Source organism: Procambarus clarkii, chromosome 5 (genome assembly GCF_040958095.1).
Source record: "Procambarus clarkii isolate CNS0578487 chromosome 5, FALCON_Pclarkii_2.0, whole genome shotgun sequence".
Classification (NCBI taxonomy): domain Eukaryota; kingdom Metazoa; phylum Arthropoda; class Malacostraca; order Decapoda; family Cambaridae; genus Procambarus; species Procambarus clarkii.
The window spans coordinates 52111823-52129421 of record NC_091154.1 but is presented as its reverse complement, the minus strand read 5'-3'; the positions used below and the strand labels follow the sequence as shown (position 1 = coordinate 52129421).

At 39.2% G+C, this 17599-nt stretch overlaps 2 protein-coding genes across 6 annotated transcripts in view; both read left to right on the top strand.

The window, feature by feature from the left end:
* LOC138350927 (uncharacterized) overlaps nt 1–17599 on the top strand; it is a 384976-nt gene that overhangs the window by 124845 nt on the left and 242532 nt on the right. The gene's annotated exons all lie outside the window — the stretch shown is intronic.
* Nucleotides 10902–17599, top strand: part of LOC123750887 (uncharacterized) — a 20088-nt gene continuing 13390 nt past the window's right edge. Inside the window, exons 1-5 of one of the 5 annotated variants that reach the window (XM_069302416.1) lie at nt 10902–11050; nt 13038–13136; nt 13687–13889; nt 14416–14577; nt 15598–15766. In XM_069302416.1, coding sequence (XP_069158517.1) covers nt 13118–13136; nt 13687–13889; nt 14416–14484 — 291 coding nt within the window. In that variant the 5' untranslated portion in view covers nt 10902–11050; nt 13038–13117 and the 3' untranslated portion in view covers nt 14485–14577; nt 15598–15766. Of the gene's footprint in view, nt 11051–12457; nt 12525–13037; nt 13137–13686; nt 13890–14415; nt 14810–15597; nt 15767–17599 lie in introns of those variants that run through there. The other 4 variants (XM_069302424.1, XM_069302392.1, XM_069302401.1 and 1 more) reach the window with 4 other exon arrangements.

Genomic DNA, 17599 nt, shown 5'->3' with positions numbered 1-17599 from the left:
TCACGTTCTTTCATCAAATTCCTGTTAATATGGGAGAACTCTGTGTCTATGCTTAATGCGCAACTTACTGAGACACGCAAGAGAGATTATACAACATTAGAACACTTTCCCACCAGGAAGATTCGAACCCTAGCCATCACAGAAGCCTTACAGCAACTGACATAACTGGTACGCCTTTAACCCACTGCACCACAGCTCAGACCCTTAAAAGAGATGGTAACTTCGGAGTATTTCACCTCCAAAGATCACCATCTCCCAAGGGCAACTAGAGCATAGTGAGGGGCTACTCACGTTCTTTCATCAAATTCCTGTTAATATGGGAGAAATCTGTGTCTATGCTTAATGCACAACTTGCCTAAACACGCAAGAGAGATTATACAACCTTAGAACACTTTCCCACCAGGAGATTCGAACCCTAGCTGGCACAGAAGCCTTACAGCAACTGGCATAACTGGTACGCCTTTAACCCACTGCACCACAGCTCAGACCCTTAAAAGAGATGGTAACTTTGGAGAATTTCACCTCCAAAGATCACCATCTCCCTAGGGCAACGAGAGCAAAGTGAGGGGCTACTCACGTTCTTTCATCAAATTCCTGTTAATATGGGAGAACTCTGTGTCTATGCTTAATGCACAACTTACCGAGACACGCAAGAGTGATTAAATAACATTAGAACACTTTCCCACCAGGAAGATTCGAACCCTAGAAACCACAGAAGCCTTACAGCAACTGGCATAACTGGTACGCCTTTAACCAACTGCACCACAGCTCAGACCCTTAAAAGAGATGGTAACTTCGGAGTATTTCACCTCCAAAGATCACCATCTCCCAAGGGCAACTAGAGCATAGTGAGGGGCTACTCACGTTCTTTCATCAAATTTCTGTTAATATGGGAGAACTCTGTGTCTATTCTTAATGCACAACTTGCCTAAACACGCAAGAGAGATTATACAACCTTAGAACACTTTCCCACCAGGAGATTCGAACCCTAGCCAGCACAGAAACCTTACAGCAACTGGCATAACTGGTACGCCTTTAACCCACTACACCACAGCTCAGACCCTTAAAAGAGATGGTAACTTCGGAGTATTTCACCTCCAAAGATCACCATCTCCCAAGGGCAACTAGAGCATAGTGAGGGGCTACTCACGTTGTTTCCACAAAATCCTGTTAATATGGGAGAACTCTGTGTCTATGCTTAATGCACATCTTGCCTAAACACGCAAGAAAGATTATACAACCTTAGAACACTTTCCCACCAGGAGATTCGAACCCTAGCCAGCACAGAAGCCTTACAGCAACTGGCATAACTGGTACGCCTTTAACCCACTGCACCACAGCTCAGACCCTTTAATGAGATGGTAACTTCGGAGTATTTCACCTCCAAAGATCACCATCTCCCAAGGGCAACTAGAGCATAGTGAGGGGCTATACTCACGTTCTTTCATCAAATTCCTGTTAATATGGGAGAACTCTGTGTCTATGCGTAATGCACAACTTGCCTAAACACACAAGAGAGATTATACAACCTTAGAACACTTTCCCACCAGGAGATTCGAACCCTAGCCAGCACAGAAACCTTACAGCAACTGGCATAACTGGTACGCCTTTAACCCACTGCACCACAGCTCAGACCCTTAAAAGAGATGGTTACTTCGGAGTATTTCAATTCCAAAGATCACCATCTCCCAAGGGCAACTAGAGCATAGTGAGGGGCTACTCACGTTCTTTCATCAAATTCCTGTTAATATGGGAGAACTCTGTGTCTATGCTTAATGCACAACTTGCCTAAACACACAAGAGAGATTATACAACCTTAGAACACTTTCCCACCAGGAGATTCAAACCCTAGCCAGCACAGAAACCTTACAGCAACTGGCATAACTGGTACGCCTTTAACCCACTACACCACAGCTCAGACCCTTAAAAGAGATGGTAACTTCAGAGTATTTCACCTCCAAAGATCACCATCTCCAAAGGGCAACTAGAGCATAGTGAGGGGCTACTCACGTTCTTTCATCAAATTCCTGTTAATATGGGAGAACTCTGTGTCTATGCTTAATGCACAACTTGCCTAAACACGCAAGAGAGATTATACAACCTTAGAACACTTTCCCACCAGGAGATTCGATCCCTAGCCAGCACAGAAACCTTACAGCAACTTGCATAACTGGTACGCCTTTAACCCACTGCACCACAGCTCAGACCCTTAAAAGAGATGGTTACGTCGGAGTATTTCAATTCCAAAGATCACCATCTCCCAAGGGCAACTAGAGCATAGTGAGGGGCTACTCACGTTCTTTCATCAAATTCCTGTTAATATGGGAGAACTCTGTGTCTATGCTTAATGCACAACTTACCGAGACACGCAAGAGAGATTATACAACATTAGAACACTTTCCCACCAGGAAGAGTTGAACCCTAGCCCCCACAGAAGCCTTACAGCAACTGACATAATTGGTACTCCTTTAACCCACTGCACCACATCTCAGACCCTTAAAAGAGATGGTAACTTCAGAGTATTTCACCTCAAAAGATCACCATCTCCCAAGGGCAACTAGAGCATAGTGAGGGGCTACTCACGTTCTTTCATCAAATTCCTGTTAATATGGGAGAACTCTGTGTCTATGCTTAATGCACAACTTACTGAGACACGCAAGAGAGATTATACAACATTAGAACACTTTCCCACCAGGAAGATTCGAACCCTAGCCAACACAGAAGCCTTACAGCAACTGACATAACTGGTACGCCTTTAACCCACTGCACCACAGCTCAGACCCTTAAAAGAGATGGTAACTTCGGAGTATTTCATCTCCAAAGATCACCATCTCCCAAGGGCAACTAGAGCATAGTGAGGGGCTACTCACGTTCTTTCATCAAATTCCTGTTAATATGGGAGAAATCTGTGTCTATGCTTAATGCATAACTTGCCTAAACACGCAAGAGAGATTATACAACCTTAGAACACTTTCCCACCAGGAGATTCGAACCCTAGCTGGCACAGAAGCCTTACAGCAACTGGCATAACTGGTACGCCTTTAACCCACTGCACCACAGCTCAGACCCTTAAAAGAGATGGTAACTTTGGAGAATTTCACCTCCAAAGATCACCATCTCCCTAGGGCAACGAGAGCAAAGTGAGGGGCTACTCACGTTCTTTCATCAAATTCCTGTTAATATGGGAGAACTCTGTGTCTATGCTTAATGCACAACTTACCGAGACACGCAAGAGAGATTAAATAACATTAGAACACTTTCCCACCAGGAAGATTCGAACCCTAGAAACCACAGAAGCCTTACAGCAACTGGCATAACTGGTACGCCTTTAACCAACTGCACCACAGCTCAGACCCTTAAAAGAGATGGTAACTTTGGAGTATTTCACCTCCAAAGATCACCATCTCCCAAGGGCAACTAGAGCATAGTGAGGGGCTACTCACGTTCTTTCATTAAATTCCTGTTAATATGGGAGAACTCTGTGTCTATTCTTAATGCACAACTTGCCTAAACACGCAAGAGAGATTATACAACCTTAGAACACTTTCCCACCAGGAGATTCGAACCCTAGCCAGCACAGAAACCTTACAGCAACTGGCATAACTGGTACGCCTTTAACCCACTACACCACAGCTCAGACCCTTAAAAGAGATGGTAACTTCGGAGTATTTCACCTCCAAAGATCACCATCTCCCAAGGGCAACTAGAGCATAGTGAGGGGCTACTCACGTTGTTTCCACAAAATCCTGTTAATATGGGAGAACTCTGTGTCTATGCTTAATGCACATCTTGCCTAAACACGCAAGAAAGATTATACAACCTTAGAACACTTTCCCACCAGGAGATTCGAACCCTAGCCAGCACAGAAGCCTTACAGCAACTGGCATAACTGGTACGCCTTTAACCCACTGCACCACAGCTCAGACCCTTTAATGAGATGGTAACTTCGGACTATTTCACCTCCAAAGATCACCATCTCCCAAGGGCAACTAGAGCATAGTGAGGGGCTATACTCACGTTCTTTCATCAAATTCCTGTTAATATGGGAGAACTCTGTGTCTATGCTTAATGCACAACTTGCCTAAACACACAAGAGAGATTATACAACCTTAGAACACTTTCCCACCAGGAGATTCGAACCCTAGCCAGCACAGAAACCTTACAGCAACTGGCATAACTGGTACGCCTTTAACCCACAGCACCACAGCTCAGACCCTTAAAAGAGATGGTTACTTCGGAGTATTTCAATTCCAAAGATCACCATCTCCCAAGGGCAACTAGAGCATAGTGAGGGGCTACTCACGTTCTTTCATCAAATTCCTGTTAATATGGGAGAACTCTGTGTCTATGCTTAATGCACAACTTGCCTAAACACACAAGAGAGATTATACAACCTTAGAACACTTTCCCACCAGGAGATTCGAACCCTAGCCAGCACAGAAACCTTACAGCAACTGGCATAACTGGTACGCCTTTAACCCACTACACCACAGCTCAGACCCTTAAAAGAGATGGTAACTTCAGAGTATTTCACCTCCAAAGATCACCATCTCCCAAGGGCAACTAGAGCATAGTGAGGGGCTACTCACGTTCTTTCATCAAATTCCTGTTAATATGGGAGAACTCTGTGTCTATGCTTAATGCACAACTTGCCTAAACACGCAAGAGAGATTATACAACCTTAGAACACTTTCCCACCAGGAGATTCGATCCCTAGCCAGCACAGAAACCTTACAGCAACTGGCATAACTGGTACGCCTTTAACCCACTGCACCACAGCTCAGACCCTTAAAAGAGATGGTTACGTCGGAGTATTTCAATTCCAAAGATCACCATCTCCCAAGGGCAACTAGAGCATAGTGAGGGGCTACTCACGTTCTTTCATCAAATTCCTGTTAATATGGGAGAACTCTGTGTCTATGCTTAATGCACAACTTACCGAGACACGCAAGAGAGATTATACAACATTAGAACACTTTCCCACCAGGAAGAGTCGAACCCTAGCCACCACAGAAGCCTTACAGCAACTGACATAACTGGTACGCCTTTAACCCACTGCACCACAGCTCAGACCCTTAAAAGAGATGGTAACTTCGGAGTATTTCACCTCCAAAGATCACCATCTCCCAAGGGCAACTAGAGCATAGTGAGGGGCTACTCACATTCTTTCATTAAATTCCTGTTAATATGGGAGAACTCTGTGTCTATTCTTAATGCACAACTTGCCTAAACACGCAAGAGAGATTATACAACCTTAGAACACTTTCCCACCAGGAGATTCGAACCCTAGCCAGCACAGAAGCCTTACAGCAACTGGCATAACTGGTACGCCTTTAACCCACTGCACCACAGCTCAGACCCTTTAATGAGATGGTAACTTCGGAGTATTTCACCTCCAAAGATCACCATCTCCCAAGGGCAACTAGAGCATAGTGAGGGGCTATACTCACGTTCTTTCATCAAATTCCTGTTAATATGGGAGAACTCTGTGTCTATGCTTAATGCACAACTTGCCTAAACACACAAGAGAGATTATACAACCTTTGAACACTTTCCCACCAGGAGATTCGAACCCTAGCCAGCACAGAAACCTTACAGCAACTGGCATAACTGGTACGCCTTTAACCCACTGCACCACAGCTCAGACCCTTAAAAGAGATGGTTACTTCGGAGTATTTCAATTCCAAAGATCACCATCTCCCAAGGGCAACTAGAGCATAGTGAGGGGCTACTCACGTTCTTTCATCAAATTCCTGTTAATATGGGAGAACTCTGTGTCTATGCTTAATGCACAACTTGCCTAAACACACAAGAGAGATTATACAACCTTAGAACACTTTCCCACCAGGAGATTCGAACCCTAGCCAGCACAGAAACCTTACAGCAACTGGCATAACTGGTACGCCTTTAACCCACTACACCACAGCTCAGACCCTTAAAAGAGATGGTAACTTCAGAGTATTTCACCTCCAAAGATCACCATCTCCCAAGGGCAACTAGAGCATAGTGAGGGGCTACTCACGTTCTTTCATCAAATTCCTGTTAATATGGGAGAACTCTGTGTCTATGCTTAATGCACAACTTGCCTAAACACGCAAGAGAGATTATACAACCTTAGAACACTTTCCCACCAGGAGATTCGATCCCTAGCCAGCACAGAAACCTTACAGCAACTGGCATAACTGGTACGCCTTTAACCCACTGCACCACAGCTCAGACCCTTAAAAGAGATGGTTACGTCGGAGTATTTCAATTCCAAAGATCACCATCTCCCAAGGGCAACTAGAGCATAGTGAGGGGCTACTCACGTTCTTTCATCAAATTCCTGTTAATATGGGAGAACTCTGTGTCTATGCTTAATGCACAACTTACCGAGACACGCAAGAGAGATTATACAACATTAGAACACTTTCCCACCAGGAAGAGTCGAACCCTAGCCACCACAGAAGCCTTACAGCAACTGACATAACTGGTACGCCTTTAACCCACTGCACCACAGCTCAGACCCTTAAAAGAGATGGTAACTTCGGAGTATTTCACCTCCAAAGATCACCATCTCCCAAGGGCAACTAGAGCATAGTGAGGGGCTACTCACATTCTTTCATTAAATTCCTGTTAATATGGGAGAACTCTGTGTCTATTCTTAATGCACAACTTGCCTAAACACGCAAGAGAGATTATACAACCTTAGAACACTTTCCCACCAGGAGATTCGAACCCTAGCCAGCACAGAAACCTTACAGCAACTGGCATAACTGGTACGCCTTTAACCCACTACACCACAGCTCAGACCCTTAAAAGAGATGGTAACTTCGGAGTATTTCACCTCCAAAGATCACCATCTCCCAAGGGCAACTAGAGCATAGTGAGGGGCTACTCACGTTGTTTCCACAAAATCCTGTTAATATGGGAGAACTCTGTGTCTATGCTTAATGCACATCTTGCCTAAACACGCAAGAAAGATTATACAACCTTAGAACACTTTCCCACCAGGAGATTCGAACCCTAGCCAGCACAGAAGCCTTACAGCAACTGGCATAACTGGTACGCCTTTAACCCACTGCACCACAGCTCAGACCCTTTAATGAGATGGTAACTTCGGAGTATTTCACCTCCAAAGATCACCATCTCCCAAGGGCAACTAGAGCATAGTGAGGGGCTATACTCACGTTCTTTCATCAAATTCCTGTTAATATGGGAGAACTCTGTGTCTATGCTTAATGCACAACTTGCCTAAACACACAAGAGAGATTATACAACCTTAGAACACTTTCCCACCAGGAGATTCGAACCCTAGCCAGCACAGAAACCTTACAGCAACTGGCATAACTGGTACGCCTTTAACCCACTGCACCACAGCTCAGACCCTTAAAAGAGATGGTTACTTCGGAGTATTTCAATTCCAAAGATCACCATCTCCCAAGGGCAACTAGAGCATAGTGAGGGGCTACTCACGTTCTTTCATCAAATTCCTGTTAATATGGGAGAACTCTGTGTCTATGCTTAATGCACAACTTGCCTAAACACACAAGAGAGATTATACAACCTTAGAACACTTTCCCACCAGGAGATTCGAACCCTAGCCAGCACAGAAACCTTACAGCAACTGGCATAACTGGTACGCCTTTAACCCACTGCACCACAGCTCAGACCCTTAAAAGAGATGGTTACTTCGGAGTATTTCAATTCCAAAGATCACCATCTCCCAAGGGCAACTAGAGCATAGTGAGGGGCTACTCACGTTCTTTCATCAAGTTTCTGTTAATAAGGGAGAACTCTGTGTCTATGCTTAATGCACAACTTGCCTAAACACGCAAGAGAGATTATACAACCTTAGAACACTTTCCCACCAGGAGATTCGAACCCTAGCTACCACAGAAACCTTACAGCAACTGGCATAACTGGTACGCCTTTAACCCACTGCACCACAGCTCAGACCCTTAAAAGAGATGGTAACTTCGGAGTATTTCACCTCCAAAGATCACCATCTCCCAAGGGCAACTAGAGCATAGTGAGGGGCTACTCACGTTCTTTCATCAAATTCCTGTTAATATGGGAGAACTCTGTGTCTATGCTTAATGCACAACTTACTGAGACACGCAAGAGAGATTATACAACATTAGAACACTTTCCCACCAGGAAGATTCGAACCCTAGCCACCACAGAAGCCTTACAGCAACTGACATAACTGGTACGCCTTTAACCCACTGCACCACAGCTCAGACCCTTAAAAGAGATGGTAACTTCGGAGTATTTCACCTCCAAAGATCACCATCTCCCAAGGGCAACTAGAGCATAGTGAGGGGCTACTCACGTTTTTTCATCAAATTCCTGTTAATATGGGAGAAATCTGTGTCTATGCTTAATGCACAACTTGCCTAAACACGCAAGAGAGATTATACAACCTTAGAACACTCTCCCACCAGGAGATTCGAACCCTAGCTGGCACAGAAGCCTTACAGCAACTGGCATAACTGGTACGCCTTTAACCCACTGCACCACAGCTCAGACCCTTAAAAGAGATGGTAACTTTGGAGAATTTCACCTCCAAAGATCACCATCTCCCAAGGGCAACGAGAGCATAGTGAGGGGCTACTCACGTTCTTTCATCAAATTCCTGTTAATATGGGAGAACTCTGTGTCTATGCTTAATGCACAACTTGCCTAAACACGCAAGAGAGATTATACAACCTTAGAACACTTTCCTACCAGGAGATTCGAACCCTAGCCAGCACAGAAACCTTACAGCAACTGGCATAACTGGTACGCCTTTAACCCACTACACCACAGCTCAGACCCTTAAAAGAGCAACCTGTCCTCTTAAAAAGAACGTCAACTGTTGCCGTTTGACTCTACAGCTGTTTTTGGACGTTATTTTGTCTTAAACTACGTCTATTTTCGCTTCCATGGACTATCTCTTGTTATACAATGAAATACCACACTCTTATTATTCTATAACTCACTGACTATGCTCTGATATATGTTCTTCAAGTAAAAATACATATATTTTTGCCTTAATTAGGCCATAATCCAGAAAATTCCAGCCCATTGATCTTTATATTTAGGAAAACATCTAATAAATTTGGAAATGAATTTTTCGTTCGCCGACAGTTTCCTGTTACTATTTAGTCTTTTATGCTTTAATGTCGCTGGTCATTGTGACTTTCCCAGGATTTATATATGTTTTGTAGTAGCATTTAGTCACACTACAGTAATTTAACTAATGGGAAACCTTTATAGTTGTCGTAAATTAGTAATAATCATTTATCAAATAATAAATTAGCAAACATGTACAACTTCTTATGTTACGACTTTTCGGGTAGGCCGTTCTGTTTGTATACAACCCCAATGTTTCAAAAAACACAATACTTTTAATATATAAGTGACTAAGTATGCTCTAATACATGGTCCTCAATGAAAATTATGTTTTTTTTTGTTAATTTGTCCATAATGAATAAGATTCGCTACTGTTGATCTTTATTATATTAAGAAAAACATCTAAGAAATTTGGTATTGAATTTTCGTTCAAATAAAGTTTCCAGTTACTATTTCCTAGTTATCCTTAAATGTAGGTGGTCATTATTTTACTGTTATGTATATAGAAATTTAGCATTATGCATTTATAATACAGCACAATTTGGTCGTTCTACTGCCTCATAATTATATAAAATACATTGTGACAAATACTTGATAATGAAAATCAGAGTTTTTTGACAACTATAAAAAATCCTGTTGAAATCATGCCGTTTTGAGTTGTCATACGCTTCTTAGTAAATAATATTGTGTAATGTTTGGCACAATTTATCACTGTATTTACAAACTGTTTAGGTATTAATGTATTCATTTTTTTTAATGTGTAATATGTTACTTAATCATAAACTTCTTTTGCAACATTTATATCAGTTATAAATAATTGTCGCGAAACGGCGTATGAAAAAATAAATTTCCCCAAATGAAATTAGTGTATCGGCGATCGAGCGGCCATATTTAAAAGTGTATACTCTTGTCACTGTTCTGACATTAGTTTTCGATGTACGTATTTCATTTTTGTACCAATGTGTTCGCAATAGAATGTTCTAGAAGAACATAAGTATAAAACGTCACATAAGGATGTGTTCGACCGGCAACATATATAAAAACTACGTCGATTATACTCGTCGTGTCAATAATACAATTGTTTTACCACGCTGATTCAATGCCATACTGTTTTCTCAAATAAGCTCTTCGGCTATTAGAGAAAACGTAAATTTCATGGCGAACATTTGTAAACTATCCCCAAGTAGATCTGATCGAAATTGGAATTTATACAAATATTTATTCTCGTGTTGCCCGCCACTGTCACCCTTGAGCAACCAGAAACGGATATACAGTAAAAACTAGGCTAACTCATCCTAATCCTTGCACAAGCCCTCCAGAATTTCTTTATTGAAGATCAGCAAAAAATTATTGCGCAGCTCATATTATACAGTTTAAGAATGAGATTTCCTTGTTCTAAAGGAATGAAAATAACACTGCCTTAATCTCAGTCGATTAAGGCAGTGTCTGGGATGCTCCCGGTGCCCGTGCCTGGTGCTCGTGCACCAGGCACGGCCGATAGTGTACGTTTAATTGTTCTTTTAGTGTAAATAACGGAATAAAATGTAAGACATAGTATGCAGATCTTTTTCCAGATGTCTTTTTTTTTTTCCTAAAGAAAACTAAGATATTGCGAATTTTGCTTAACAAGTACATTAATTATTACCTTTTTGTCGTTATTATTGTTATAATTAAAAGAATTACATCTTGTTTTTTTTTTGCTTATGTACAAAACATAGTCTAATAACCACAGTTCGTTGCCCTTAAATCATCACAACATAACCAGTTTACTCGTCATCGCCCCTAAATCAACAAAAACAACCAGTGTATTATTGTAAATAATTATATCTTAAGATTTCTTAGCAATGGTAAGACATTTTTAAGACTCTAACCTTCGTAAGAAGGTATGCTCGTATACGAACTGATCGACCGGGCTTCACAACAAAAACATGGCCACATGAGTTGGATTATTCCGGTAATATTGAACTACTGTTCATTGTTATTAGTTTAACAATACTGTTATGGAATGTCATAAGAGTTAGGGAATGTCATAAGAGTTAGGGAATGTCATAAGAATTAGGGAATGTCATAAGAGTTAGGGAATGTCATAAAGAGTTAGGGAATGTCATAAGAGTAGTCACAGGGCAACCAAAGATACCCAGCTTCTGGGTACGGGATCTTTGCCCGAAACGCTATGCGTGCTAGTGGCTTTACAATAATAATAATAATTTATTTAGGAAAAATATATACATAGATGCAGAGTTACAGTACAAACATTCTGTTTGATTTATAGATAGAGGTAGTACATACAATACCTAAAGCCACTAGTACGCATAGCGTTTCGGGCAAGATTGTAAAATCATCATTATTCCTATTTTCTCTCTTAACCCCCAGTGTACCTTCTCGTATATTAATAAATAACAAGGTTTTTTTATGCGGCTGTGCTGAAAGCCTGACGTAAAATAAATCATTGTGTCGGAGAACAGGAAGCTACAAATTAGGCTTATATTGAGGTTCCCCCCTCCCCCCCTTTCCCCCCAATTACAGGTCTGTCTAATTACCACAAGCTACACAAGCTTCACAAAGCTTCCTGGCAATACGTTAGTAATGAATAAATATGATATGTTAGGCTAACCTAACCTAACCTAATCAAACCTAACCAAATCTAACCTAACCAAATCTAACCTAACCAAATCTAACCTAACCAAATCTAACCTAGCTTAACCAAACCTAACCTAACCTAACCTAACCTAACCGATGCTTGGATCGTCGACTTGATTTGGTGTCACCATTTCTTTATTTTCGTCTAATTTCTTTATAAAGAGATACTTTTTCAGATTAAAATTATGTTTTTTCGTGTTGTACATTCAGTACCAACATTATAATGAGTAAATATATCTTATTTATTCATTACTAACATATTGCCAGGAAGCTATGTGAAGCTTGTGTAGCTTGTGGTAGCTTGTAATTAGACAGACCGCCAATTACTGGTGGAGTAAATCAGCCTAGCCTACTTCTTCCTAGCATAACCTAGCCAACACTAGCCAAGCCTAGTCTACCCTTGCCTAGCCTAGCAAACAGCCCTTGAACCCCCTACTGTTAAGACTCTGCTCTCTGATTGTACCTATGACACCTATTATTAATTTCCTTCTGTATCTTTAGCTCCAGTATGTTGTTATATTATGCTGTGCAAATTTGGGACCTGGCCCTCTAGTATCTTACATATATGTATTATTTGATACCATTCTTGTCTCCTGTCCAGAGAGTACATTTTGAGAGCTTTGAGACGGTCTCAATTATTTAGATGTTTTATCATTTATATGTTTGCTGTTTATGGTCTCTTTATTTCCTCTAATTCAGAGATTTCTCCTGTTCAGAAAGGGGGAGTCAGTACCGAGCAATACTCAAGATGGGACAGCACCAGTTATTTGAATAGTATTAGCATTACTGTGGGTCGGGTCTTTGAATTTTAACATTCTCATAAACCATTCCATTATTTTTCTGGCCGCCTCTATATTTGCTCGGTTATGTTCACAAAGTGTGAGGTCGTCAGACGTCGTAATTCTCAGATCTCTTGCATGTTTTTTCCTTCTTAGAGTAGGTCTGATTGTCCTGTGTTCCTTGTTTCATTTAATTTCCTCGTTTCTACCGTACTTCAGCACCTGTAACTTATCACTGTTAAAATCATGTTATTTCTGTTTTTTCAATGTCTCCTACAGTGCCAATTTTCTTGTGTCTTCTGTATCATCTGTAGATTTTCATTGTTCAAATGTGTTATAAAATACATGCACCACCATCTTAGTGGTGCATATATGCATTCTACCTTGCATTTATATGCAAGGTAGAAAAATATGCATGAAAAAATATACTGTATATGAAAAATATGCATTTTTGTTTTTTTATAATTAATCTAAACTGATGCTATTGTATATCTGTTAATAATTTATTTTTGTTTTTTTTAGGTAAAATTTAAATCAGACAACATTATCAATTGCAACATTACAACATTGTCAACAATTCTATCTGAGAGAACATTACAGCAATGGCTTCCAGTAATTCAAGTAAGTTACATTATAATTGTGATTTGTTTATAATATATACTTTAAATTTTATTTTTGTATGTTATTAATTTTATTTGGGTGTAAGTTCATATTATCATTAGATATAGAGTATAAAATCTTAATTTTGTATTGTCAATTTTGTCTGTTAGAATTGCATATCTATTTCAAACTTTATTAATACCACAAAATGTTAGTTAAGTTGAATATTAATTTAATATTATTGGAAGATCAAAAAACTTAGTCAAATAAGTATTTGAGTTCCAATTCAATTATTTGCAGTTCACAAATTGCAATTTTGATTTACATTGAAAATTCCAGATTATTCTTCTCTTATTTAAACATATTAAATTTGGTTTACTTGTGTAATTAATAAAATCTGGTGCTGTACAGGTTCTCAATAATACAATCACAATTCTCCGCTCAGTCTTCTGTAGCACTGTACTGCTTTGTGGTCTTTCATTATGCTGCTACTGTGTTTTTTGTACCACTGTATTACATTTTAAACATTTTACTCTTTTTTTATGATTGCCCAGATTATCTTTATTTACAGGCCAGAAGAAACCTTTCCAGCGGTGTTGTCCCATCTGCAGTAATGTCATTAGTGTTCGTCGACATTTCTGCAACTGTGGACACAGCTTTATAGATGAAAAGCGTAAGGGTGATGTAGAGCGGGAGGAGAAATATAAGGAAATGGGTCGAAGAGCTGCTAAGCATCAAAACCTTTGCAGATCATTTAAAGCCATGAAAAAATCTGTAAGTATTTCATGCATTCTGTTATTTCTTCAATTAGAATTGTATCATATTGTATTAATATCCATTCTGTTAGGTTTTAAATTTTCCCACAAATAAACAGATTTTAAGCCATTTGATAATTAATTAGTATTAACATTTTCAATTTTGGTGTATACTTTACTTATTGATGTTAATAATAAAGTAATGTGCATTATATAAGTATTTTTGTGTTATTTTAAATTTTTTTAATTTCCATTAGTTATGTAATTATACTTTAATGATATAACTATCAGTAGGTCTCTTAAACTAGGTAAGAAAAGTACATCTTAAGCTACTTCGGTACTTCTGCACTTTTGCAGATGTACCCAATGCTGTATGAGGGAGGGATGCTGTCTGTTTCAGAAGCTTATGGTTATCCCATCTTATATTCTGTAATCATAAAGTTAATCTCTTTTTTTTTATAATTGAAGCCATATCTCTTGAACACTGTGTTCAAATTAACACTAAAAATATTTGTTATATTTGTAACTATTTTGTTGTATTGCAGGTCTCTAAACTACAAGGTGGTGGTTATCAAGTTGCTGTCATCTATTTTAAGGTCTTGAGGTTATCTTGAGATGATTTCGGGGCTTTAGTGTCCCCGCGGCCCGGTCTTCGACCAGGCCTCCACCCCCCAGGAAGCAGCCCGTGACAGCTGACTAACACCCAGGTACCTATTTACTGCTAGGTAACAGGGGCATTCAGGGTGAAAGAAACTTTGCCCATTTGTTTCTGCCTCGTGCGGGAATCGAACCCGCGCCACAGAATTACGAGTCCTGCACGCTATCCACCAGGCTACGAGGCCCACGAGGTCGGCAATAGAAATACCACAAAGGGCATGCTACCAGGAAGTGGTCTGTCAGGCAAAAATGTTAATAATCTCACCGAATTGTTTTATCTTGGTAATTATTATTATTATTATTTTGCATAAGCTAACAATGAAAATCATAAAACCTGCATGTTCCTTTGTGTTGGCAATAATGAAAAGCATTTACATAGTACAGTAGTTTAGTTCATATATTATGCATCCCATATCCATGTTGTTAGCGGTAGTGGAAATGGTTGCAGAGGCACATAATTAATTGGCTCCGGGACTGAACCAAGCAATTCATTTTAGCTAAGCAAGTTTCAATCTTGATGACCTAATTACATAATTCCATGCACATCACCACATTGACAAGGGGCTCAAGACCGACCATGAGTACAGATTTTAAATTAAGCAACTGACATGTGTAGAGAGCTAGTGTCACAATTGATATGTTTATCTTGCACACTGCCTCCATCCAGTGGACAGCGGTGGATAGGTTACAATCACTTAGTTACTACATACAGTTAGCAAACTGGTGATATTTGACCAAGATTTCTGGCAGCAGATCATTTTGAATGAAATATTTCCTCATGTCTTGAACATTTGTTATAGAATTATCCGAATTCACATATCTTTTTTCACTCCATCACATAGTGGAGGAGGGTGTGCAAATAATTTTGACACACTTTACTTTGCATCAGGTCTATATCATCAGATAATGAGACTTCCTTTACATATGGGTACCAAAATTCCCATAATGACATAGTTCCTCATTGCTGCCAAATTTCACATTTCAGTGTTTCTTTCAATTAAAGTTTTTTGGAGGACATATTTTGTAATGATGATACCATATTAAATTTACGCATGTTTCTTAATTTTCAGCATACATGCAGGACAATGGATCAACTGTCAACAAGATACCAACAAATAATATAGATGCCCAAGAAGATATCAACATCAGTGAGGCAAAAGAAAAGAATGGGGGAGCAAGAGCTTAAGTTAAAGAAAATGAAGAAAAAACGAAGACTGTCTGAAGATTCAACTATTAAAGGTAATCAAAACTCATTCTTCGTTTTTTAAATTCAAAGCAAAACTTGTATATATTTTAGACAAGTTTTTAGGTTCCACAATTACAGTACTGATTTGTTGTATAAAGTAGTTGTATTTTATACAGCAGATGAGTCACAATAATGTTGCTGAAGAATGTTGTCCTAACCACACACAAAAAGATGAAAATACAAAGACGTTTCAGTCCGTTCTGGACCACTATTAATTCAATTGTTAGTTGTATTATACTTGACTGCTGATATAGTTTATTTCATGTATTCCAGTTCACAGTAATATTAAAATTAACACCAGAGCCTGACGGCTCAGTGGACAGTGCTCTGGGTTTGTAATCCTAAGGGTCAAGGTTCTATTTTTATTAGATGCTGAAACAAATGGGCAGTTTCTTTTGCCCTGATGCACCTATTCACCTAACAGTAAATAGGTGCTTGGGAGTTAGACAGCTGATATGGGCTGCTTACTGGGAATGTGAGTGTTAAAATTAGGATTAAGGACTTGCCCAAAAAGCTATGCATGCTAGTGTCTGTTCAAGAATGTAAGAAATCTTTTATATATATATATACATACACATATATATATGTCGTACCTAGTAGCCAGAACTCACTTCTTGCCCTACTATGCAATCCCCGATTTGCCTAATAGGCCGATTGATTTACTTTATTTTCAAGAAATTGTTTCCAATTAGTTTATTTGCATTATTATTATTATATTATATTAGGAACATAAATTATTGACTTAGTTGTGTGAGTATAGGTTACGTTTAGATAGGTTAGGTAAGGTTGGTTAGGTTCGGTCATATATCTACGTTAGTTTTAACTCAAATTTCAAAAAATTAACTTATAAATAATGAAATGGAATGATTTATCATTTCATAAGAAAAAAATGAGAAAAATACATAAATTCAGAAAAACTTGGCTTATTAGGCAAATCGGGCCTTGCATAGTACGCCGAGTATGACGTTCTGGCTACTAGGTACAACATATATATATATATATATATATATATATATATATATATATATATATATATATATATATATATATATATATATATATATATATATATATATATATATATTAGTATATTTTGGTAGCAGTCTTTCCTGTAGACATATATTATTAAATATGACCGAAAAAGTAAGATTAATAATTCTAACACGAATTTTCTCAATCTTTCGTACATTACGCTTCACTGTTGGAGGTAAATCAAAAATCACTTCTCCAAAATTCATTTTTATTTCTAGTCTGACGCGACACGGGCGCGTTTCGTAAAACTTATTACATTTTCAAAGACTTCACAAATACACAACTGATTAGAACTTACGTCTCTCTGATATTATATCTACATTTGAGTGAGGTGGGAAGGATGATGTGGCATTAACACAAGACAGAACAGGGGATATTAATAGGGTATTAAAAGTATCAACATAAGACAGAACAGAAACAATGGGTATTGAATAGAAGTGTTTGTAGAAAGCCTATTGGTCCATATTTCTTGATGCTTCTATATTGGAGCGGAGTCTTGAGGTGGGTAGAATATAGTTGTGCAATAATTGGCTGTTGATTGTTGGTGTTGACTTCTTGATGTGTAGTGCCTCGCAAACGTCAAGCCGCCTGCTATCGCTGTATCTATCGATGATTTCTGTGTTGTTTACTAGGATTTCTCTGGCGATGGTTTGGTTATGGGAAGAGATTATATGTTCCTTAATGGAGCCCTGTTGCTTATGCATCGTTAAACGCCTAGAAAGAGATGTTGTTGTCTTGCCTATATACTGGGTTTTTTGGAGCTTACAGTCCCCAAGTGGGCATTTGAAGGCATA